Genomic DNA, 25021 nt, shown 5'->3' on the forward strand with positions numbered 1-25021 from the left:
TGTTTATACAATCCAACTGTCTTGATTTTTATGAGAGCATAGGTTGCGTTATTAGTGGCATCATAAGAACTTGCAAAACCTCTAAAAAGTTTTATATTTTCATTGACTTTGACTGATAATAGAACAACATACTCTCTAGTATCTATTTTCTGGAAGATGTTGAGGTTCTGTGACGTCCATGATGTAAAAAATGAACAAATATGTGCTTCAAGTACACAGATGATATTAAAATGCTACTCATAAGATTTCCACTAAAGGCTTCCCTAAAGGCCTTTCCATTGTTACTAGCGCCTACACATGCCCCCTGAACTCCCAAGAGGTGACCGATAAATAAATACAATAAATACATGAATTTGGCTTGATGTATATGTTTTATAAAATTTTTTATTTAAATGGCATAGCAATACACAATGCAAACATTATTTTTACTCACGTCATGCTCAAATTCAAAGGATATGTTTCTCTTGAGCATTAATGGGCACATCCAATTGCAAATAATATTTATTTATTTGCAAATAATATAACATTTTATAAATGCTTTAACATTTTATAAATACTTTACTGATATACTTCATCCACATATTATATAAAGTATATCAGTAAAGCATTTATAAAATGGTTGTACAGAATTATCTTCATAAGAAATGTGTTACTGCAATTTAATTACATTATATCAAAATTTAGACATTCATCTTCAGACAAAACATTGGACTTCCAAGCCATTGAATATCCAAAATAAAATCTGTGCATATGCTCTACTATCTACAAAATATCTATGTTTAACAGATTTTACAATGTACTTGTGAACAGCGCATCATATTTACAAATATATTTACTTGAAGATTAGATTCATTATAGTTACATTAATGTTGAAGGCATACAAGTGTTTGAGGATAAACCTAAGTATTGTAATTAAAATATCAGGGTATTGGCCAGCGCTTGGTGCCTGACTCCCTTACAATTAATATCTGAACAAAGCACTTTTCCTGTATCACAACTAAGACAGATTAGCCATGCCCTTGCACGAGCACGACCCCGGTTATATTTTGATGAAGCACAGGACTAAGTAGGCTTGGAAGATGATGATAGTGTTATTAATCCTTTGCGTCAGTCTGCCTCTCACTGTAAGCCAATTGTACAAAACATATGCCTATTGAGTGATGTAACGTCACAACAAGCTGAAGTCATTTACTGTAGCCTTGTTAGTACATAAAGCTGCAATATAATTAATGTACTATACAGTACAACACTGAAATCTTAACCTTTTCACCATTGTATCTTTCTGTCACAGATTTCTTATGAGTACTGAAATGGAATGATTAATGTGAGCACAAGATGGTGCTATTTATCTATCTATCATCTGTACTGTGATGAATAAGCAACAGCAGATCCGTGAGAGTAGTGTGTGTATGTGTGTTTGTGGTGTGTGCGTGTGTCTGTGCGTGTGTGTGTGTGTGTGCGTGCGTGTGTGTGTCTTGTGAATCTCTTCTGGTGGAGCCTGGGCTATACAGGAGGCCAGACTCTGTAGCATTATTTCTCAACCTCTCAACCTCCATGGAGGTCCATGGAGCAGCACTGGTCCCTGAGATGTTGCTGACTGGTCCCTCAGATAGTTCATAGTTGTGGGAGAACTTCACTTCTCAAGTGTTCAATTTCAATATAAGCGGCCCACCTAAATAGTTTGTTTTAATCCAAAGAAAATATCCATAATTTGCCAGTCCCTGGTTCAAAAATTGTTGCAAAATCCCTGGTCTATAGGATAACACAGACACTGGTAGGGTTGTGCTTGTCCATAACAGCAGTGGGTGTCCCGCCCTTCTTACTGCCAAAGTCCTCAGGGTAGAGGGCTGCGTATCCCACCGCCTCCACAGACCTCCTCTTCTGGACGCGGTGGAGAAGGATACGGTAGGTCCCCGTCAGGGGGCTGCGATTGTCTGTACAGGTGTTGTTCTGCAGGTGGACTCCCTTGATGCCCAGATCAGACAGGGCCAACTTCACCTCCTGCTCCTCCACACACAGGGCCTGGGAGGTCTCAGCCAGGTGAAAGGGCGTCTGGGGCAGTGGGCCGTACGCCCGAGGGTACTCGATGCTCTTCAGCCACGTGCTGGTCATTATCAGGGAGATGGAGTCACGGTCGGCGGGCACGGGCCTCAGCATGCCCTTTATGGCTAGTTGGCAGGGGTTGGGTACATAGTCCGGGAAGGCGTAGGCTCCCTGCATGATACAGCGCTTCAGACGACCGAGGTTGTCGGCGTGGAAAGGCATGGTGGCGGTGACCATGAAGTAGAGCAGGATGCCCAAGGCCCAGATGTCCACATAACGACCCACGTAGCCTTTGTCTTTGAAGAGCTCTGGAGCGGCATAGGGTGGGGAGCCACAGAACGTGGTGAGGACTTCAGTTGGAGCACTCACGATACTGAAGCCAAGGTCTCCCACCTTGATGCAGTAGCTGGTGGTGTAGAAAACGTTCTCTGCTTTCAGGTCTCGGTGGACAATGTTGTTGTCGTGCTGAAATGATAACAAAAAGGGGTAGGGTGGGGGTATGTTAGTTGGATGTTGCTATAAAATTACGATGTGCTCTCTGAATCAATCAAGCAAGAGTAGCCTACAATAATTGGATACATTCTGGTAAATCCTGGCCATAGACAATGCATGATTTATGCGAAAGTTATGCACCCAATCCTCAAGTTAGGAAACTGCCTTAATCACAGAGTAGAATTGCCATCTGTGCCTGTCTTCTGTTCAATGCTTTGACTGGTTATAGCTCACCATGTGTTTGATGGCAGAGATGATCTGGGCAAAGGTGAGCTTGGTCTCCAGGTCAGACAGACGCCCCTTGTTGGTGATACGTGAGTAGAGGTCTCCCCCACTGCCGTACTCCATCACCAGGTACAGGCGCTTGGTGGTCTCGATCACCTCATAGAGACGAACAATGTTAGGGTGGGACAGCTTCTCCATACAGCTGATCTCTGTGGCAAACAGGGACTGAGACTTCTTGTCCAGCCGAAGCTTATCCAAAATCTTGATTGCGACCCTCTCTGAGAGAGAGAGAGAGAGAGAGAGAGAGAGAGAGAGAGAGAGAGAGAGAGAGAGAGAGAGAGAGAGAGAGAGAGAGAGAGAGAAGGGGGGAGAGGGAGAAACCAATACAGAAATGATAGGAGAGCAGGAAGGGTGATCAGACATGGCAACTGGTGTAATTTAATTTGAAGCTTCACCAAGTTATATAACGTCCAGTGAAACATGTGCCTGAGAGGAGAATGTGAGGGTAAATGAAGACCCCCCGTCTCCCCACCCCCCATCTCGCCATCTCTCCTGTGTTATTTCCCTGCAGGCATCTCTAACTGCTCGCTACAGAAATTAAAGAGAGCTGTATAAAACATAAATTCACCACAGGGGGTGAGGGGGGATCTGAGGCGATCAGGAGGTGCTTAGTTCAGGCGATCACCCCTTGTCCTCTGGCATCAGTATTCACCCTGTTATAATACCCCCCTGGAGACAGAGTCTGTGTGGCAGGCAGGGGAGGCTAGAGACAGGGTCAGCTCAGAGGGAACCGGTCAGTAGGAATGTGTTAGTGAGCTATATCTTCATACTGCCAGGTCCCATCCATTGAGTAGGAACTATAATGTCCATTTTGTTACATTTTCCAAAGTGGCATCAGTTGGTATACTGAATGTAACATATGATTATATCATTGGAGACGAGGTACAGTGTACTGCTCAACTCTCACTCTGGTTACTGTACCAGTCATGCTTGACTGGATTAATTTAACTAACTACTGAAAGGATGACGAACAAATAAATCCCTCCTTACCTTTAGTCAGAGCATGGATACCCAATCTAACGTGGGAGAAGTTCCCACACCCTATTTCCCCCCTGAGCTCGTAGAAGGAGATCCTCCGGCCCAGTATGAGGTCGTTGACTACCCTCTGGTCGTGGTTCATGTCATAAAGCACCCTCTCAAACGGTGTCTGCCTCATCCTCTGTTCTGGGGTCAGTTCTGGTATAATAGGACGGGCTGGAAGGACTTTGGGTGTTTTGTCCAACAGCGTTTCACTCGTCTCACTTGGCTTGGCTTTCTTATCCTCCTTGTCCTTGCGTTTTGGCCATGCTAGTCTGGATTTGAGTCCTAAAGGCACAAAGAATAAAATATGAATTAGAGGTGAGATTTTTATTTGGGTGAGGTTCACTGTGTTCAATGGCAGGGATTCTGATTTGGGACTATTGGGGGTAGACGTTGAACCTTTCTCTGACCTCTCCAGTTAGCTCTATTCACATAAAATAACATCACACAACTTCTTAAATATCCTACCGCTCCCTTCTATCATGCATTGATACATATGACTTACCCGTCTTTCTTCTGTAGCTCAGCTGGTAGAGCAAGGCGCTTGTAACGCCAAGGTAGTGGGTTCGAACCCCGGGACCACCCATACACAAAAAAATTATGTATGCACGCATGACTGTAAGTCGCTTTGGATAAAAGCGTCTGCTAAATGGCATATTATTATTATTATTATTCCTGTTAGTTCCTATTGGATCATTGAGCATTGATACAAAGGATCATCGATTCAAACTGTCACATATTATAACTCTCTCTATGTGGAACCTTTTGTTAGAGGCTTGGGGCACAGCTCTACTGATGCTCTGACTGGCCTTAAGGATTCAGAATAGCCGTCAATATGTATTTTAGGTCATCGTTACAAAAGGTGATTTAATTGCAGACATGGAGCTCCACCTCTGGGTAAATGTGCAGTCTGCAGGACAGTCATAATAAGATTGGCTCACACTAATCTCCATGCAGGAGACTCCTGTTGACTTGAACGGAATGTCCGGCCAGCTAAATAATCATCTTAACCAGCTTTAAGTGACATTGACTATTCTTACTAGTGCATATTGGAGACAGCGACACTTGGAAATAGCACAGCAGTATTGACTCTAAGAACTTCCTATGGTAAAATGTATGGATCTATTTAGTTTTTTTATCCAAGCGAAACAAATCATTCAGTGCCTCAGATACAGTAAATCAATAATTGATGTAACAATTTACAATTCGAGAGGAGAACTACATAAAGAGCAATGCATTTAACAATGGAAATAAGTCCCAGACTTTATTGTGTTATCCTCAATGATTTTACTCATGTGCATGTATGGCTTTTTCAAGTTTTATGTGTGCTTGTTTTCTAAAATTCTCGAATTAATAAACTAAACTGTCTAGTAAGAGGAGAAAAGGCATTGATTGGCATACTGCTATTGGCAATGCTATAGTCCCGTGTAGCTCAGTTGGTAGAGCATGGCGTTTGCAACGCCAGGGTTGTGGGTTCGTTTCCCACGGGGGACCAGTATAACAAAAAACATGTATGCATTCACTAACTGTAAGTCGCTCTGGATAAGAGCGTCTGCTAAATGACAAAAAAAAAATGTTGGAACAAAAATTGTAAATACAAAAATGCGTGCATACCGCAGATTACAATATATGGCACATCAAGCACTATCCCCTAAATTATATGTGGCCTTGTACTTGAACTGTAGATCATCAACTCTAAGCATAAAAGGAGGTGGGGATTGACCTTACCTCACTACATTATTTATTTAGTGGACACAGATAAGGTCAGGTTGGGTCATGGAGATATATGACTGTGAGGTCAGCACCAACATCTATAATAGTTGGTAGGATTAGCCAATGACGCCTTGGTCTAATGAGGTCAGAGCAGAGCATCTAATTTTTGGCCTGTCCTTCAATAGGAAGGCTTGGGCAGGCCATTATAGCGTTCTACAGTATCTTATGTACAGTATAACTGCGTTGTGCATTCCTACACTGTAATCAGTCTATGGCAAGGTATGACAGCAATCCATACTTTGGTTTAATTTGAAAATAAAATTTTCAACCAATTTTGCTCACTGGTAGTGTACTCTCTTGCTGTGCTACAAGAAGCTATCTGGTTGAACTGTTACACAACACAATGACCAGTTACAACTGGATCAGTGCCCCTGAACTTTAGGTGATCATATTTTCTGATGCAATGCAATTCCTTATAGTTTCTCTGTAACCTGTAATATTTTTAAACAGACACTAATATCAAATGCATGCCATTATTTTTTGCCTAGCTGTCTGTTTTGTGCTTGCAGTTGCCTTACATTTTTAAATGTTTAATTTAACCTTTATTTAACTATGCAAGTCAGTTAAGAACAAATTCTTATTTACAATGAAGTCCTAAAAAGTTAAACAGTATATTGATTCAGAAATGTAATAACAGGAGTTCCCAAGTAAAAAGCAATGAGGTTTGCACAGAATTCCAATTTAAAACCACCATTTGTGATAATTTGTTTGATTATTTTCTAGTATTGCAGTAAAAAGAAATACACAATTTCATAATGCCCTATAGAAATGGCAACACATATTGTTATGGGGGCACAATAAATGACTGCTTTTGTCTTATTGATCTGATAAATTTTTTTATGTATTTTATCTAAGTTTGTTGGGACCAAATTAAAGGCCTAAATAAGTAGACTACATGCAATTAGACTATATGTCAACCCATATTAGACTATATGTCAACCCATATTAGACTATATGTCAACCCATATTGGACTATATGTCAACCCATATTAGACTATATGTCAACCCATATTAGACTATATGTCAACCCATATTAGACTATATGTCAACCCATATTAGACTATATGTCAACCCATATTAGACTATATGTCAACCCATATTAGACTATATGTCAACCCATATTGGACTATATGTCAACCCATATTAGACTATATGTCAACCCATATTAGACTATATGTCAACCCATATTAGACTATATGTCAACCCATATTGGACTATATGTCAACCCATATTGGCTTAATGAACACATTTGCATCAAAAGCTTTTTCAAACAGAAATGTGGCAGGGATGTGGGTTCGTTTCCCACGGGGGGCCAGTATGAAAAAAACAAAAAACGTATGCATTCACTAACTGTAAGTCGCTCTGGATAAGAGCGTCTGCTAAATGACGAAAATGTAATGTAATGTAATGCATCCTGTAGCACTAACTCCAAAAAGTTTTGGGACACTGTAAAGTCCATGGAAAATAAGAGCACCTCCTCCCAACTGCCCACTGCACTGAGGCTAGGAAACACTGTCACCACCGATAAATCTACAATAATCGAGAATTTCAACAAGCATTTTGCTACGGCTGGCCATGCTTTCCACCTGGCTACCACTACCCTGGCCACCAGCTCTGCAACCTCTGCTGCAACTTGCCCATGCCCCCCCGCTTCTCCTTCACACAAATTCAGACAGCTGATGTTCTGAAAGAGCTGCAAAATCTGGACCCCTACAAATCAGCTGGGCTAGACAATCTGGACCCTTTCTTTCTAAAATTAGCCGCCGAAATTGTCGCAACCCCTATTACTAGCCTGTTCAACCTCTCTTTCGTAACGTCTGAGATCCCCAGAGATTGGAAAGATGCCGCGGTCATCCCCCTCTTCAAAGGGGGTGACACTCTAGATCCAAACTGTTACAGACCTATATCCATCTTGCCCTGCCTTTCGAAAGTTTTTGAAAACCAAGTTAACAAACAGATCACCGACCATTTCGAATCCCACCGTACCTTCTCCGCTATGCAATCCGGTTTCCGAGCTGGTCATGGGTGCACCCCAGCCACGCTCAAGGTCCTAAACGATATTATAACCGCGATCGATAAAAGACAGTACTGCGCAGCTGTCTTCATCGACCTGGCTAAGGCTTTCGACTCTGTCAACCACCGCATTCTTATTGGCAGACTAAATAGCCTTGGTTTCTCTAATGACTGCCTCGCCTGGTTCACCAACTACTTCTCAGATAGAGTTCAATGTGTCAAATCGGAGGGCCTGTTGTCTGGACCTCTGGCCGTCTCTATGGGGGTGCCACAGGGTTCAATTCTCGGGCCGACTCTATTCTCTGTGTATATCAATGATGTCGCTCTTGCTGCTGGTGACGCTTGGATCCACCTCTATGAGGACGACACCATTTTGTATACATCTGGCCCTTCATTGGACACTGTGTTAACAAACCTCCAAACGAGCTTCAACGCCATACAACACTCCTTCCGTAGCCTCCAACTGCTCTTAAACACGGCGGGTCTGACCTAGAGTATGTGGACAACTACAAATACCTAGGTGTCTGGTTAGACTGTAAACTCTCCTTCCAGACTCACATTAAGCATCTCCAATCAAAAGTTAGATTTAGAATCGGCTTCCTATTTCGCAACAAAGCCTCCTTCACTCATACTGCCAAACATGGCCTCGTAAAACTGACTATCCTACCGATCCTTGACTTCGGCGATGTCATTTACAAAATAGCCTCCAACACTCTACTCAGCAAATTGGATGTAGTCTATTACAGTGCCATCCATTTTGTCACCAAAGCCCCATATACTACCCACCATTGTGACCTGTACGCTCTTGTTGGCTGGCCCTCACTACATATTCGTCGCCAAACCCACTGGCTCCAGGTCATCTATAAATCACTGCTAGGCAAATCCCTGTCTTATCTTAGCTCACTGGTCACCATAGCAACACCCACCCGTAGTCTGCACTCCAGCAGGTATATCTCACTGGTCATCCCCAAAGCCAACACCTCCTTTGGCTGCCATTCCTTCCAGTTCTCTGCTGCCAATGACTGGAACGAACTGCAAAAATCTCTGAAGCTGGAGACTCTTATCTCCCTCACTAACTTTAAGCGTCAGTTGTCAGAGCAGCTTACCGATCACTGCACCTGTACACAGCCCATCTGAAATTAGCCCACCCAACTACCTCATCCCCATATTGTTATTTATTTTGCTAATTTGCACCCCAGTATCTCTATTTGCACATCATCTTTTGCACTTCTATCATTCCAGTGTTAATACGAAATTGTAACTATTTTGCACTATGGCCTATTTATTGCCTTACCTCCATAACTTACTACATTCGCACACACTGTATATATATTTTCTGTTGTATTTTTAACTTTATGTTTTGTTTACCCCATATGTAACTCTGTGTTGTTGTTTTTATCGCACTGCTTTGCTTTATCTTGGTCAGGTCACAGTTGTAAATGAGAACTTGTTCTCAACTGGCTTACCTGGTTAAATAAAGGTGAAATAAAATAAAATAAAAAATAAAAATAAAAAGATTTGCTAAAAAGTTATTTATATGCATTTTATATTATTTTGCATATAACTACCCACTCACAAAATAATAGTTTTAAGTGTTACCTGGTAGTTGCGGATCCTTCATCTCTTTCCTTCAAGTCCAGCAGTAGAGACTGATAAAGTGTGTGTGAATGGAGTGGCTCACCATCACTAAACCTCAGGGCATTACCCTGACAATCCTATTAACACCGTGTATTAATATCCATTAGAGACTGATATAGACAAGGCAGCACTAAATCTCTGGACACGCAGCTGGAGCACTTTTCTCTATCCAGCTATATCACATGAATCTAATGTATTGATAAACATTTAACATTATTGAAAGGTAGGCCTATCGAATTCAATATTTATGACAGGTCTATCTACAAACAATTCAAACAATTAATAATTGCACACATTTCTACAGCAATAGAGAAATGGAGATGGCAATTTAATGTAACTGATATGATCTGTCATGTTTTCTATTTAGCATCGTTGGCGTTCTGTAGTAAATGTTTCACAACGTTTAGGAGCGCTGAGGAGTTGTGAACACTCACCCATGTCACATGGGGTTTGTTTGGCTTCGGTTCGAGACAATCATCGCCTCATGAAGTCGGCCATTTCTCCAATCACACACAAGGAATAGTTGGCGGGAGTGAAAGGGGAGGGACATTCGAATGTGTGATTCACGAATTCGAACACATTTTCTACGCTAGTAAAGTAGCACATGCTAGCTACGAACTGTACGTTCGTGGCTACATTTTGACAACTCGTTTGTTTACAAGAGAATGGCGGAAACTGTTGCAGTGCCTGTCGCCCCCTTGGCACCCACAGAGTCGGACCCAGAGCGGTGTGAAGACGAGGAAGAGCTACGGGGGAACGAGGCTGAAGAGAACAACCAACAAACTGGGCCTGTTGCAGCAGCTCCCCAGAACCGTCTCGCGAAGTTACCGCTATCCCGCATCAAGACAATGATGAAAGCCGACCCAGACGTGTCCCTCGCCAGTCAAGAGTCTGTGTTTATCATAGCTAAAGCCACAGTAAGTTAAAACTATTACTTGGAGTAGGTAGCTGTATTAGGGTTTGTTTTCATATTTGGTAGCCTACAGTCAACATGGACTAATGCCATGTAACTACATTTTAGTCATTTAGCAGACGCGTTTTATGGTTAAGTACCTTGCTCAAGGGCACATTTTTCACCTAGTCGGCTCAGGGATTAGAACCAGTGACCTTTCGGTTACTGGCACAACGCTCTTAACCACTAAGCTACCTGCCGCCCCAGTTGATTGATGGTCCTTGATGGTTGTAGTTAGTTAATAGAGTGCCACAGGATGAGTCATAATACCCATAAAACCTAGAGGTCAAACAGGGAAATGGTTCCAATCGTTTTTCCACCATTCATTTTTCCCATAGGGGTTTTTGGAAACACTTAAAATAAGGGCTGTGTTTCGTGTAGGCTTACCCTGGCGTGACGTTTTGTTAACTGTGTAAATCTCTCCAGGACAAGGTGACTTATCAATATATTCGTATGTATTTACCCCCCCAAAATGAAATGCTAATTAGCTGCTAATGTGGCTATCATAAGGAACTACACATGCAATGTTTATCTGGACTAGACTGCCGAATCAAGGCAAAGCTAAGAATCTCTGGATGAACTATATAATGTTAGCTAGATTTAGTAATGAATAAATAGGCTACATTTCTTTAAATTGACAATTCTGTGAACTGTCTTGTGCAAATGTTTTATTGACACAATACCTGTTAGTAAAGGGATCAGCTAGAGATGACGTGCTGGAGCTTGCAGGGATTTGTAGTTTTGCATGATGTCTATTTTGATGCTAATTAGCAGTTTAAAATCTGAGCGTAAATAGAACCGACTATATTGATAAAAGTCACCTCGTCCGAGAGAGATTTACATGGTTATCAAAATGTCATGCCAGGGTGAGCCTACATCAAATCAAATTTTATTGGTCACATACACATATTTGGCAGATGTTATTGTGGTTGTAGCGAAATGCTTCTGTTCCTAGCTCCAACAGTGCAGTAGTATCTAACAATTCACAACAATACACACATCTCAAAGTAAAATAATGGAATTAAGAAATATATAAATATTAGGGCGACAATGTCGGAGTGGCATTGACTAGAATACAGTATATACATATGAAATGAGTAAAACAGTATGTAAACATTATTCAAGTGACCAGTGATTCCATGTCTATGTACATAGGGCAGCAGCCTCTAAGATGCAGGGTTGAGTAACCGAGTGGTAGCCGGCTAGTGACAGTGACTAAGTTCAGGGCAAGATACTGGGTGGTAGCCGGCTAGTGATGGCTATTTAATAGTCTGATGGCCTTGAGATAGAAGCTGTTTTTCAGTCTCTCTGTCCAAGCTTTGATGCACCTTTACTAACCTCTCCTTCTGGATGATAGTGGGGTGAACAGGCCTTGGCTCAGGTGGTTGATGTCCTTGATGATCTTTTTGGCCTTCCTGTGACATCGGGTGCTGTAGGTGTCCTGGAGGGCAGGCAGTGTGCTCCCGGTGATGCGTTGGGCAGACCGCACCACCCTTTGGAGAGCCCTGCGGTTGCGGGCGGTGCAGTTGCCGTACCAGTGGGTGATACAGCCCGACAGGTTGCGCTCAATGGTGCATCTGTAAAAGTTTGTGAGGGTCTTAGGGACCTAGACACATTTCTTCAGCCAGTCTGTGTGGGTGGACCATTTCAGATTGTCAGTGATGTGTACGCAGAGGAACTTGAAGCTTTTCACCTTCTCTACTGTGGTCCTGTGGATGGGGGCATGCTCCCTCTGCTATCTCCTGAAGTCCACATTCAGCTCCTTCATTTGTTGACGTTGAGGGAGAGGTTATTTTCCTGGCACCACTCCGCCAGGGCCCTCACCTCCTCCCTGTAGGCTGTCTCGTCATTGTTGGTAATCAGGCCTACTACTGTTGTCGTCTGCAAACTTGATGATTGAGTTGGAGGCGTGCGTGGCCACGTAGTCATGGGTGAACAGGGAGTACAGGAGGGGGCTGATTACGCACCCTGGTGGGGCCCCTGTGTTGAGGATCAGCGTAGTGGAGGTGTTGTTTCCTACCTTTGCCACCTGGGGCGGCCCATCAGGAAGTCCAGGACCCAGTTGCACAGGGCGGTGTTCAGACCCAGGGCCCCGAGCTTAATGATGAGCTTGGAGGGTACTATGGTCTTGAAGGCTGAGCAGTAGTCAATGAACAGCATTCTTACATAGGCATTCCTCTTGTCCAGATGGGATAGGGCAGTGCGATGTCGATTGCATCGTCTGTGGATCTATTGGGGCAGTATGCAAATTGAGTGGGTTTAGGGTGTCAGGTAAGGTGGAGGTGATATGATCCTTAACTAGCCTCTCAAAGCACTTCATGATGACAGAAGTGAGTGCTACGGGGCGATAGTCATTTAGTTCATTTACCTTTGCTTTCTTGGGTACAGGACATCTTGAAGCAAGACAGCAGACTGGGATAGGGAGAGATTAAATTTGTCCATAAACACTCCAGCCAGCTGGTCATGAAACACAGCCCTTATTTGAAGTGTTTCTAAAATCCCCTATGGGAAAAGTGAATGGTGGAAAAACAATTTGAACCATTTCCCTGTTTGACTGCTAGGTTTTATGGGTATTATGACATCTCCACTGTGGGGCTCTATAGCCGACAGTAATTGCGGGCTAGTCTTTGGGTGCTGAAATCAGTCCTTCTTCTTCTTTGGGATTTGGTTGGCGGATCGCATCCAACTTTTAGGTGCATAAAACGCCACCTACTGTACTGGAGTGTGAATACAACAGGTGTAGACCTTACCATGAAATGCTTACTTACAAGCCCTTAACCAACAATGCAGTTCAATAAATAGTTAAGAAAATGTTTACTAAATAAAATAAAATAAAAGGTAACACAATAAAACAACAATAACAAGGCTATATACATTTACATTTTAGTCATTTAGCAGATGCTCTTATCCAGAGCAACTTACAGTTAGTGAGTGCATACATTTTTCATACTGGCCCCCCGTGGGAATCGAACCCACAACCCTGACGTTGCAAGCACCATGCTCTACCAACTGAGCTACAGGGGACCAATCAGGCCTTTATGGCAGAGTGGCCAGACGGAAGCCACTCCTCAGTAAAAGGCACATGACAGCCCGCTTGGAGTTTGCCAAAAGCCACCTAAAGACTCTCAGACCATGAGAAACAAGATTCTCTGGTCTGATGAAACCAGGATTGAACTCTTTGGCCTGAATGCCAAGCGTCACATCTGGAGGAAACCTGGCACCATCCCTATGGTGAATCATGGTGGTGGCAGCATCATGCTGTGGGGATGTTTTTACCGAGTCAATGTGCGGGGGTACAGGTTAGTCGAGGTAATTTGTACATGTAGATAGGGGTAAAGTGACTATACATAGATAATAAACAGAGAGTAGCAGCAGTGTAGAAAACAAAGGTGGGGGGGTCAATGTAAATAGTCTGGATGGCCATTTGTTTAATTGTTCAGCAGTCTTATGGCTTGGGGGTAGAAGCTGTTAAGGAGCCTTTTGGACCTAGACTGGGCGCTCCGGTACCACTTGCCGTGCGGTAGCTGAGAGAGCAGTGTATGACTTGGGTGACTGGAGTCCTTGACAAATTTTTGTGCCTTCCTCTGACACCGCCTAGTATGTAGGTCCTGGATGGCAGGAAGCTTGGCCCCAGTGATGTACTGGGCCATACGCAATACCCTCTGTAGTGCCTTGCGGTCGGATGCCGAGCAGTTGCCATACCAGGCGGTGATGCAACTGGTCAGGATGCTCTCAATGGTGCAGTGGTATAACTTTTTGTGGCTCTGGGGACCCATGCCAAGTATTTTCAGTCTCCTGAGGGGGAAAAGGTGTTGTCGTGCCCTCTTCACGACTGTCTTGATGTGTTTGGACCATGATAGTTTGTTGGTGATGTGGACGCCAAAGAACTTTAAACTCTCGACCCGCTCCACTATAGCCCCGTCGATGTGAATGGGGGCGTGTTCGGCCCTCCTTTTCCTGTAGTCCACGATCAGCTCCTTTGTCTTGCTCACGTTGAGGGAGAGGTTGTTGTCCTGGCACCACACTGCCAGGTCTCTGACCTCCTCCCTATAAGCTGTCTCATCATTGTCAGTGATCAGGCCTACCACTGATGTGTCGTCAGCAAACTTAATGATGGTGTTGGAGTCGTGCTTGCCATGCAGTCGTGGGTGAACAGGGAGTACAGGAGGGGACTAAGCACACACCCCGGAGGGGCCCCCGTGTTGAGGATCAGCGTGGCAGATGATTTGTTGCCTACCCTTACCACCTGGGGGCGGCCCGTCAGGCGGTCCAGGATCCAGTTGCAGAGGGAGGTGTTTAGTCCCAGGGTCCTTAGCTTAGTGATGAGCTTTGTGGGCACTATGATGTTGAATGCTGAGCTGTCGTCAATGAACAGTATTCTCACATAGGTGTTCCTTTTGTTCAGGTGGGAAAGGGCAGTGTGGAGTGTGATTGAGATTGCGTCATCTGTGTTTCCGGGATGATGGTGTTGATGTGAGACATGACCAACCTTTCAAAGCACTTCATGGCTACCGACGTGAGTGCAACGGGGCAGTAGTCATTTAGGCAGGTTACCTTCACTTTCTTGGGCACAGGGACTATGGTGGTCTGCTTGAAACATGTAGGAATTACAGACTCGGTCAGGGAAAGTTGAAAATGTCAGTGAAGACACTTGCCAGTTGGTCCGCGCATGCTCGGAGTACACGTCCTGGTAATGTGTCTGGCCCCGCGGCCTTGTGAATGTTGACTTGTTTAAAGGTCTTGCTCACTTCGGCAATGGAGAGTGTGATCACACAGTCGTCCGGAACAGCTGGTGCACTCATGCATGCTTCAGTGTTGCTTACCTCGAAGCGAGCATAAAAGGTATTTAGCTCGTCTGGTAGACTCGCATCACTGGGCAGCTCACGACTGGGTTTTCCCTTTGTAGTCCGTAATAGTTTGCAAACCCTGCCACATCCGACGAGCGTCAAAGCCAGTGTAGTAGGATTCAATATTAGTCCTGTATTGACGCTTTGCCTGTTTGATGGTCTAGAGTTTTATTTTTCTTCTCTGGTTGCACATGTGACATGCTGGTAGAAATGAGGTAAAATTGATGTAATTTGTCTGCATTAAAGTCCCCGGCCACTAGGAGCGCCGCTTCTGGATGAGCATTTTCTTGTTTGCTTATGGCCTTATACAGCTCGTTGAGTGCGGTCTTAGTGCCAGCATCGGTTTGTGGTGGTAAATAGACGGCTATGAAAAATATAGATTAAAACTCTTGGTAGATAGTGTGGTCTACAGCTTATCATGAGGTACTCTACCTCAGGCGAGCAATACCTCGAGACTTCTTTAATATTAGACATCGCGCACCAGCTGTTATTGACAAATAGACACACACCCCCACCCCTCGTCTTACCAGATGTAGCTGTTCTGTCCTGCCGATGCACGGAAAACCCAGCCAACTGTATATTATCCGTGTCGTCATTCAGCCACGACTCAGTGAAACATAAGATATTACAGTTTTTAATGTCGCGTTGGTAGGATAGTCTTGAACGGAGATCATCCAGTTTATTCTCAAGTGATTGCACTTTGGCCAATAGAATGGATGGTAGAGGTGGGGTTACCCACTCGCTGACAAATTCTCACAAGGCACCCCGATCTCCGCCCCCTGACGGGGATTTGGGCCTGGTCTCAGAGAAACAGTATATCCTTCGTGTGAAACTCATTAAAGAAAAGATCTTCGTCCAGTTCGAGTTGAGTAATCGCTGTTCTGATATCCAGAAGCTCTTTTCGGTCATAAGAGACAGTAGCAGCAACATTATGTACAAAATAAGTTACAAACAATGCGAAAAAACACACAAAATAACACAGTTGGTTAGGAGCCCGTAAAACGGCAGCCATCCCCTCCGGCGCCATTATCTCCGTCTTGGTACATTATACTTTCTTCACGACACCTCCTGCACTACTGACTCTGGCCACTTCAACCTGCCTCTTTCGCACTGGGCACCCCTACAGTTAACACACACAACTTTATCCACCGAAACTACACAATGCTCTGTCCAATGCCCTCCTGCACACTTCCCACATCTTGGAATCTCCTTCCTACGCACTGTTGCGACGTTCCACCTGAATAGAGCAGTGGATTCGGCACAATAGCTCTAACAGGATAACTGATATATCCTAACGTGACCTTGTCGGGTAAAGACTCTTGACTCAAAACTCAAAAGGATTGACAGTGACTCCTCTTTTTCACTGGTACTGTACATACAGTGGGGGAAAAAAGTATTTAGTCAGCCACCAATTGTGCAAGTTCTCCCACTTAAAAAGATGAGAGAGGCCTGTAATTTTCATCATAGGTACACGTCAACTATGACAGACAAAATGAGAAAAAAAATCCAGAAAATCACATTGTAGGATTTTTAATGAATTTATTTAAAATAAGTATTTGGTCAATAACAAAAGTTTCTCAATACTTTGTTATATACCCTTTGTTGGCAATGACACAGGTCAAACGTTTTCTGTAAGTCTTCACAAGGTTTTCACACACTGTTGCTGGTATTTTGGCCCATTCCTCCATGCAGATCTCCTCTAGAGCAGTGATGTTTTGGGGCTGTCGCTGAGCAACACGGACTTTCAACTCCCTCCAAAGATTTTCTATGGGGGTTGAGATCTGGAGACTGGCTAGGCCACTCCAGGACCTTGAAATGCTTCTTACGAAGCCACTCCTCGTTGCCCGGGTGGTGTGTTTGGGATCATTGTCATGCTGAAAGACCCAGCCACGTTTCATCTTCAATGCCCTTGCTGATGGAAGGAGGTTTTCACTCAAAATCTCACGATACATGGCCCCATTCATTATTTCCTTTACACGGATCAGTCGTCCTGGTCCCTTTGCAGAAAAACAGCCCCAAAGCATGATGTTTCCACCCCCATGCTTCACAGTAGTTATGGTGTTCTTTGGATGCAACTCAGCATTCTTTGTCCTCCAAACACGACGAGTTGAGTTTTTACCAAAAAGTTCTATTTTGGTTTCATCTGACCATATGACATTCTCCCAATCCTCTTCTGGATCATCCAAATGCACTCTAGCAAACTTCAGACGGGCCTGGACATGTACTGGCTTAAGCAGGGGGGACACGTCTGGCACAGCAGGATTTGAGTCCCTGGCGGCGTAGTGTGTTACTGATGGTAGGCTTTGTTACTTTGGTCCCAGCTCTCTGCAGGTCATTCACTAGGTCCCCCGTGTGGTTCTGGGATTTTTGCTCACCGTTCTTGTGATCATTTTGACCCCACGGGGTGAGATCTTGCGTGGAGCCCCAGATCGAGGGAGATTATCAGTGGTCTTGTATGTCTTCCATTTCCTAATAATTGCTCCCACAGTTGATTTCTTCAAACCAAGCTGCTTACCTATTGCAGATTCAGTCTTCCCAGCCTGGTGCAGGTCTACAATTTTGTTTCTGGTGTCCTTTGACAGCTCTTTGGTCTTGGCCATAGTGGAGTTTTGAGTGTGACTGTTTGAGGTTGTGGACAGGTGTCTTTTATACTGATAACAAGTTCAAACAGGTGCCATTAATACAGGTAACGAGTGGAGGACAGAGGAACCTCTTAAAGAAGAAGTTACAGGTCTGTGAGAGCCAGAAATCTTGCTTGTTTGTAGGTGACCAAATACTTAAAATCTCAATAGAAATGTGGTTTTGGTGTAACAGTAACGTTATTGGCCTACTATTATATTTGTTTGTGTTATGTAAAATGCAAATTAATCATTATGTTGTCTTGCGAGACATTGACTCAGCTTTGATCTAACTTTACTAAACAAGCACCCTTGTGAGAAGTGATAATCTTCTATTTGTAGTAATAATAAGTGAGGAGTAGGAGTATTAGGCATAGGCAACAGATCTTGATTAGATGTAATTTTAAGCGATTGGTGCGCCCTTCGTGGTGCTGAATTTAGCGCCAGGATCGCGCAATGATGTTAAAGAAGTTGAACCAACTTGTGGTGTTGAGGGATAGCTCTGCCATTCGGCCAGTTCAGGAACAAACAACAATAATTTGCAGTAGGCCTATGACTACGTGGTGTAGCTATTTGTAGGCTATAGCCTAATGTAAATACAAATACATATGGCTTAATATCATTGCACGGAGAGCTTTATTGTGAGTAGGCATTTCATTGTATTGTGTAGCTATGCTTACACACTGTATCATAAATACATTTTGATTTGATTAGCTTGAACACATGGCTACAATATACCCTATTACAGAATAAAAGAAAACAGGTGAACTATCAATTCATATAATTTATTTGCATTGGTTAAACATGCTATCAAATCAATTGGCCAAGTAGTGAACATAAATCATTACTATGTAGAATTGAAGGAAATAATTTTTCAAACAGCCATAAAATCAAGCTTTTGGTGTGGTGTATTCACACATCTCAATGAACTATAACCTAAATGCATTATTAGCTCCAACTTGTCCCAATTCGCATTTCCAATTGCCCTTCCTGACATACCAAGCTAGAACGGGCCCTGCGTCTTAACCAATAGCCAATATAGGCTAGATATCCCAAGCAGGTATACAGCAACTTCCAGAGAGGGTCAGGCTCCTTGGGCTTTGCGGTGGCCATTCTGGTTTGGGTGTCCTCGGCAGGACGCTGTCGCCGTAAACAAGTGGTCACATATCGTTCTGGGTTCCACTGCACAAGAGGGGGTTCATGGAGTTTTATGAACATCAATGTAGACACACAGTGAATTTGTGACTTTTTTTCAGCGTTCTGATTGGCCAAAGTGGTCATGCCTCCGACAGGCTTCAGCAGTGCACACACAAAGCCTGTAGTTCTTCTTCTCGCCACTGCCAGAGAGAAGACAGGGAAGAAACCACCATTTTACAGTTGAAGTCGAAAGTTTACATACACTTAGGTTGGAGTCATTAAAACTCGTTTTTCAACCACTCCACAAATGTCTTGTTAACAAACTATAGTTTTGGCAAGTCAGTTACGACATCTACTTTGTGCATGACACAAGTAATTTTTCCAACAATTGTTTACAGACAGATTATTTCACTTATAATTCACTGTATCACAATTCCAGTGGGTCAGAAGTTGACTGTGCCTTTTACACTAAGTTGACTGTGCCTTTTAAACAGCTTGGAAAATTCCAGAAAATTATGTCATGGCTTTAGAAGCTTCTGATAGGCTAATTGACATAATTTGAGTCAATTGAAGGTGTACCTGTGGATGTATTTCAAGGCCTACCTTCAAACTCAGTGCCTCTTTGCTTGACATCATTGGAAAATCAAAATAAATCAGCCAAGACCTCAGAAAAAAATTGTAGACCTCCACAAGTCTGGTTCATCCTTGGGAGCAATTTCAAAATGCCTGAAGGTACCACATTCATCGGTACAAACAATAGTACGCAAGTATAAACACCATGGGACCACGCAGCCGTCATACCGCTCAGGATGGAAACGAGTTCTGTCTCATAGAGATGAACGTACTTTGGTGCGAAAAGTGCAAATCAATCCCAGAACAACAGCAAAGGACCTTGTGAAGATGCTGGAGGAAACAGGTACAAAAGTATCTACAGTGAGGGAAAAAGGTATTTGATCCCCTGCTGATTTTGTACGTTTGCCCACTGACAAAGAAATGATTAGTCTATAATTTTAATGGTAGGTTTATTTGAACAGTGAGAGACAGAATAACAACAAAAAAATCCAGAAAAAAACGCATGTCAAAAATGTTATTAATTGATTTGCATTTTAATGAGGGAAATAAGTATTTCACCCCTCTGCAAAACATTACTTAGTACTTGGTGGCAATACCCTTGTTGGCAATCAGAGGTCAGACGTTTCTTGTAGTTGGCCACCAGGCTTGCACACATCTCAGGAGGGATTTTGTCCCACTCCTCTTTGCAGATCTTCTCCAAATCATTAAGGTTTTGAGGCTGAGGCTGACGTTTGGCAACTCGAACCTTCAGCTCCCTCCACAGATTTTCTATGGGATTAAGGTCTGGAGACTGGCTAGGCCACTCCAGGACCTTAATGTGCTTCTTCTTGAGCCACTCCTTTGTTGCCTTGGCCGTGTGTTTTGGGTCATTGTCATGCTGGAATACCCATCCACGACCCATTTTCAATGCCCTGGCTGAGGGAAGGAGGTTCTCACCCAAGATTTGACGGTACATGGCCCCGTCCATCGTCCCTTTGATGCGGTGAAGTTGTCCTGTCCCCTTAGCAGGAAAACACCCCCAAAGCATAATGTTTCCACCTCCATGTTTGACGGTGGGGATGGTGTTCTTGAGGTCATGGGCAGAATTCCTCTTCCTCCAAACTCGGCGAGTTGAGTTGATGCCAAAGAGCTCGATTTTGGTCTCATCTGACCACAACACTTTCACCCAGTTCTCCTCTGAATCATTCAGATGTTCACTGGCAAACTTCAGACGGGCCTGTATATGTGCATTCTTGAGCAGGGGGACCTTGCGGGCGCTGTAGGATTTCAGTCCTTCACGGCGTAGTGTGTTACCAATTGTTTTCTTGGTGACTATGGTCCCAGCTGCCGTGAGAGCATTGACAAGATCCTCCCGTGTAGTTCTGGGCTGATTCCTCACCGTTTCCATGATCATTGCAACTCCACAAGGTGAGATCTTGCATGGAGCCCCAGGCCGAGGGAGATTGACAGTTATTTTGTGTTTCTTTCATTTGCGAATAATCGCACCAACTGTTGTCACCTTCTCACCAAGCTGCTTGGCGATGGTCTTGTAGCCCATTCCAGCCTTGTGTAGGTCTACAATCTTGTCCCTGACATCCTTGGAGAGCTCTTTGGTGTTGGCCATGGTGGAGAGTTTGGAATCTGATTGATTGATTGCTTCTGTGGACAGGTGTCTTTTATACAGGTAACAAGCTGAGATTAGGAGCACTCCCTTTAAGAGTGTGCTCCTAATCTCAGCTCGTTACCTGTATAAAAGACACCTGGGAGCCAGAAATCTTTCTGATTGAGAGGGGGTCAAATACTTATTTCCCTCATTAAAATGCAAATCAATTTATAACATTTTTGACATGCGTTTTTCCTGATTTTTTTGTTGTTGTTATTCTGTCTCTCACTGTTCAAATAAACCCATTAAAATTACAGACTGATCATTTCTTTGTCAGTGGGCAAACGTACAAAATCAGCAGGGGATCAAATACGTTTTTCCCTCACTGTATATCCACAGTAAAACGAGTCCTATATTGACATAACCTAAAAGGCCGCTCAGCAAAGAAGAAGCCACTGCTCCAAAACTGCCATAAAAAAGCCAGACTACGGTTTGCAACCGCACATGGGGACAAAGATTGTACTTTTTGGAGAAATGTCCTCTGGTCTGATGAAACAAAAATAGAACTGTTTGGCCATAATGACCATCTTTATGTTTGGAGGAAAAGGGGTGAGCTTGCAAGCCGAAGAACACCATTCCAACCGTGAAGCACGGGGGTGGCAGCATCATGCTGTGGGGGTGCCTTGCTGCAGGAGGGACTAGTGCACTTCACAAAATAGATGGCATCATGAGGAAGGAAAATTATGTGGATATATTGAAGCAACATCTCAAGACATCAGTCAGAAAGTTAAAGCTTGGTCGCAAATGAGTCTTCCAAATGGACAATGACCCCAAGCATACTTCCAAAGTTGTGGCAAAATGCCTTAAGGACAACAAAGTCCAGGTATTAGAGTGGCCGTCGCAAAGCCCTGACCTCAATCCTATAGAAAATGTGAGGGCAGAACTGAAAAAGCGTGTGCGAGCAAGGAGGCCTACAAACCTGACTCAGTTACACCAGCTCTGTCAGGAGGAATGGGCCAAAGTTCACCCAACTTATTGTGGGAAGCTTGTGGAAGGCTACCCGAAACGTTGGACCCAAGTTAAACAATTTAAAGGCAATGCTACCAAATACTTATTGAGTGTATGTAAACTTCTGACCCACTGGGAATGTGATGAAATAAATAAAAGCTGAAATAAATCATTCTCTCTACTATTATTCTGACATTTCACATTCTTCAAATAAAGTGGTGATCCCAACTGACCTAAGACAGGGAATTTTTACTAGGATTAAATGTCAGGAATTGTGAAAAACTGAGTTTGGCTAAGGTGTATGTAAACTTCCGACTTCAACTGTACCTACCTCTAGGCTGCTATACATATTTATTTGGTTAGTCATTCTATCGTTTTTCATGGAATGTTAGTGGTAATTAAATATAATTTATTTAGAATTCATCAGAATGAATTTTCCAGAATAGTTTTACTAGCTCCGTGTATTCTAAAATTGAAAAGTGAGGGAGCGCCATTCCTCCGTGCTCCGGCAGCATTACATCCCTGGATGTTACTCACTGTATACTAAACTTCAGTTCATGTCTTCCAGGAACTTTTTGTTGAGATGATTGCCAAAGATGCCCTGGTGTATGCCCATCAAGGAAAGAGGAAAACTTTGCAGAGGAAAGATTTAGGTTAGTAATGTCAAGTGGACATACGGTACACCAAACATTGATCCTATATACCATATGCTTATTGCTTAGTGTAGGTTCTGGAGAGCCACAGGGTTTGCAGACTTTAGTTCCATCCCAGTACTAAACACTTATTAGGCCTATACCTGATTCAAATGATTGAGGTCTTGAATCAGGTGTTTGTCTGCAGCTACAGCAAAAATGTGTACTGTTGGGAGTATTTGAGTTGGTGTGCAGGCTTTTGTTCTACCTCCGCCCTAAGACCTTGATAAGTTGAATCAGGTATAGACCTAACTCACCAAGACCAGGATTGGTGGCCACTTAGGCTAGCCCAGGGGTAGGCAACCCTAGTCCTGGAGTGCCGCAGGCACTTCATGTTTTTTTATTAAACGACCTAGAAGACCATGTGTGTTGAATTCATCACTGAACTGATCAATTAGCTCAGTTGGTCAGGTGTGGTGCCCAGTTGGAACAAAATCCAGCAGTACCTGCGGCACTCCTGGAACAGCGTTGCCTACCCCTGGGCTAGCCTTTGACTAGTTGTTCCTAACTATTTTGTTTGTTTGTTTCCACTAACAGACAATGCAATCGAGGCCATAGATGAGTTTGCTTTTCTGGAAGGTAAGTTCTCGTCCAAGCATGCTTCTTTACTAAACCTGTACCATATTTCTATCCTTGTCAGATTGCTAATCAATTTTTGGAATTGAATGATCCTGCTGTGATGAATTAGCCTGATTAATTGGCAATACTGAATCGGTAATAAATCAAATAAAAGTTTATGGGTCGCGTACTCATATCTGCAGGTGTTATAGCAGGTACAGCAAAAATGCTTATGTTACTAGCTCCAACAGTGCAGTAGAATGTCTTGCAAATAGAATACTAATAATCAAAACAAGAAATCAAGAAATAACAATCCAAAGTAGATATATAGTAATTTATATATAACAGCCTCAATTCGTCAGGGCATGGACACTACAAGATGTTGAAAACGTTCCACAGGGATGCTGGCTCATGTTGACTTCAATGCTTCACTCAGTTGTGTCAAGTTGGCTGGACGTCATTGGGTGGTGGACCATTCTTGATACACACGGGAAGCTGTTGAGCGTGAAAAACCCAGCAGCGTTGCAGTTCTTGAAGCACTCAAACCAGTGCGCCTGGCACCTTCTACCATACCCTGTTCAAATGCACTTACATATTTTGTCTTGCCCATTCACCCTCTGAATGGCACACATACACAATCCATGTCTTAAGGCTTAGAAATCCTTCTTTAACCTGTCTCCTCCCCTTCATCTACAATAAGGAATCATAGGCTTCACCTGGATTCACCTGGTCAGTCTATGTCATGGAAAGAGCAGGTGTTCCTAATGTCTTGTACACAGTGTGATAGACACACACACACACACACACAAGGTGTCTTCAGAAAGTATTCATACCCCTTGACATATTCCTTATTTCATTGTTGTTTTCTCACCCATCTACACACAATACCCCATAATGCAACACAATATCAGGAAGGCGTTCTTAATGTTTTATAAACTCAGTGTGTGTGTATGTTATATATATATATATATATATATATATATATATATATATTATTAATAGATTTGTATATATATTAATAGATTTGTATAGTATGTTTGACAGTATCTTTTTTTTCTCTATGTTTTTAAAGGCACTCTAGATGCCTAAACACTCTCAGAAGAAAGAAGGCAGTTCAAGGATCAGAGGCATTTGGAAGACAGACTGACCTGTCTTGCTTTTGAAGTGACATCACTGAGGTTTTGGTACTGGTCACAAGTAGTTCCCTTCCTGAACATGTACAGTATATACTGACATCAGTGATGATCCTCCCTCAGTTAGTCTTGTATGTAAGGAGTCTGCCATTTTTTTGTTTTTGTTAATAATTTGAGTTATGTTAAATAAATCATACAAATGTTTGTAAATCTAATAATTGTCGTTTTATTCAAGAAAGCTTTATTGGGAAATGTCATTTTTTTCAAAAGATGTCAGAAATACATCCATCTTCATTTAGTATTCCATAGTGTCCAGCTGTTTAGGCAACAGCTACACTGTGCCAGTCTCCAATGTGAGGAGAATATTGACTTAACATTTTAATAAAATGAAAAGTACGAGACATCAAATTCTATCCAGCCAAAATCATCTAAAACCTCTAGCAGACACAATGCTTTACAGGGGGTCTAGCAAATGACCAGGTCTATATTTTGCGGCCTAAGGGTAAAGACGTTGGGCATTTCCTTTCCTAATGTCTATTACTCTGTCTGCAGGTTCGGAGCTTAGACTATATTTACGTATCATACCATTATATCCTGTTTGTTTTGCTGTTTCTATAAACTATCGGGCTAGAGAGAGGGACTTGAGCTGCAGGACAG

At 43.1% G+C, this 25021-nt stretch overlaps 2 protein-coding genes across 2 annotated transcripts; one reads left to right on the forward strand and one right to left on the reverse strand.

Annotated features, from left to right (window-relative positions):
• Window positions 1-406: 406 nt before the first annotated feature.
• On the reverse strand, window positions 407-9323 carry LOC121576803 (serine/threonine-protein kinase NIM1). Its single transcript, XM_041890281.1, has 4 exons — window positions 9226-9323; window positions 3811-4125; window positions 2770-3038; window positions 407-2508 (listed from the first exon to the last, which is right to left on the reverse strand). The coding sequence occupies exons 1-4, from the start codon at window positions 9245-9247 to the stop codon at window positions 1753-1755; spliced, it is 1362 nt and encodes a 453-aa protein (XP_041746215.1). The 5' UTR covers window positions 9248-9323; the 3' UTR covers window positions 407-1752.
• Window positions 9324-9775: 452 nt separating this feature from the next.
• On the forward strand, window positions 9776-24574 carry LOC121576804 (DNA polymerase epsilon subunit 4). The gene is made up of 4 exons (XM_041890282.2): window positions 9776-10181; window positions 22550-22634; window positions 23211-23252; window positions 24304-24574. The coding sequence occupies exons 1-4, from the start codon at window positions 9930-9932 to the stop codon at window positions 24318-24320; spliced, it is 396 nt and encodes a 131-aa protein (XP_041746216.1). The 5' UTR covers window positions 9776-9929; the 3' UTR covers window positions 24321-24574.
• The last annotated feature ends 447 nt before the right edge of the window (window positions 24575-25021 follow it).

The sequence above is a fragment of the Coregonus clupeaformis genome, chromosome 11 (assembly GCF_020615455.1).
Source record: "Coregonus clupeaformis isolate EN_2021a chromosome 11, ASM2061545v1, whole genome shotgun sequence".
Classification (NCBI taxonomy): Eukaryota; Metazoa; Chordata; class Actinopteri; order Salmoniformes; family Salmonidae; genus Coregonus; species Coregonus clupeaformis.

Bases quoted from the DNA above. Each gene is read 5' to 3' on its own strand.
- LOC121576803 (XM_041890281.1), bottom strand. From the start codon at position 9,247: ATGAAGGATCCGCAACTACCAG. The intron at 4,126-9,225 runs GTAACACTTAAA...TTGTGCCTTTAG, and splicing joins GAAGGATCCGCAACTACCAG to GACTCAAATCCAGACTAGCA. The intron at 3,039-3,810 runs GTAAGGAGGGAT...TCTCTCTCTCAG, and splicing joins TATCCATGCTCTGACTAAAG to AGAGGGTCGCAATCAAGATT.
- LOC121576804 (XM_041890282.2), top strand. From the start codon at position 9,930: ATGGCGGAAACTGTTGCAGTGCCTGTCGCCCCCTTGGCACCCACAGAG. The intron at 10,182-22,549 runs GTAAGTTAAAAC...CATGTCTTCCAG, and splicing joins TTATCATAGCTAAAGCCACA to GAACTTTTTGTTGAGATGAT. The intron at 22,635-23,210 runs GTTAGTAATGTC...TTCCACTAACAG, and splicing joins TTTGCAGAGGAAAGATTTAG to ACAATGCAATCGAGGCCATA.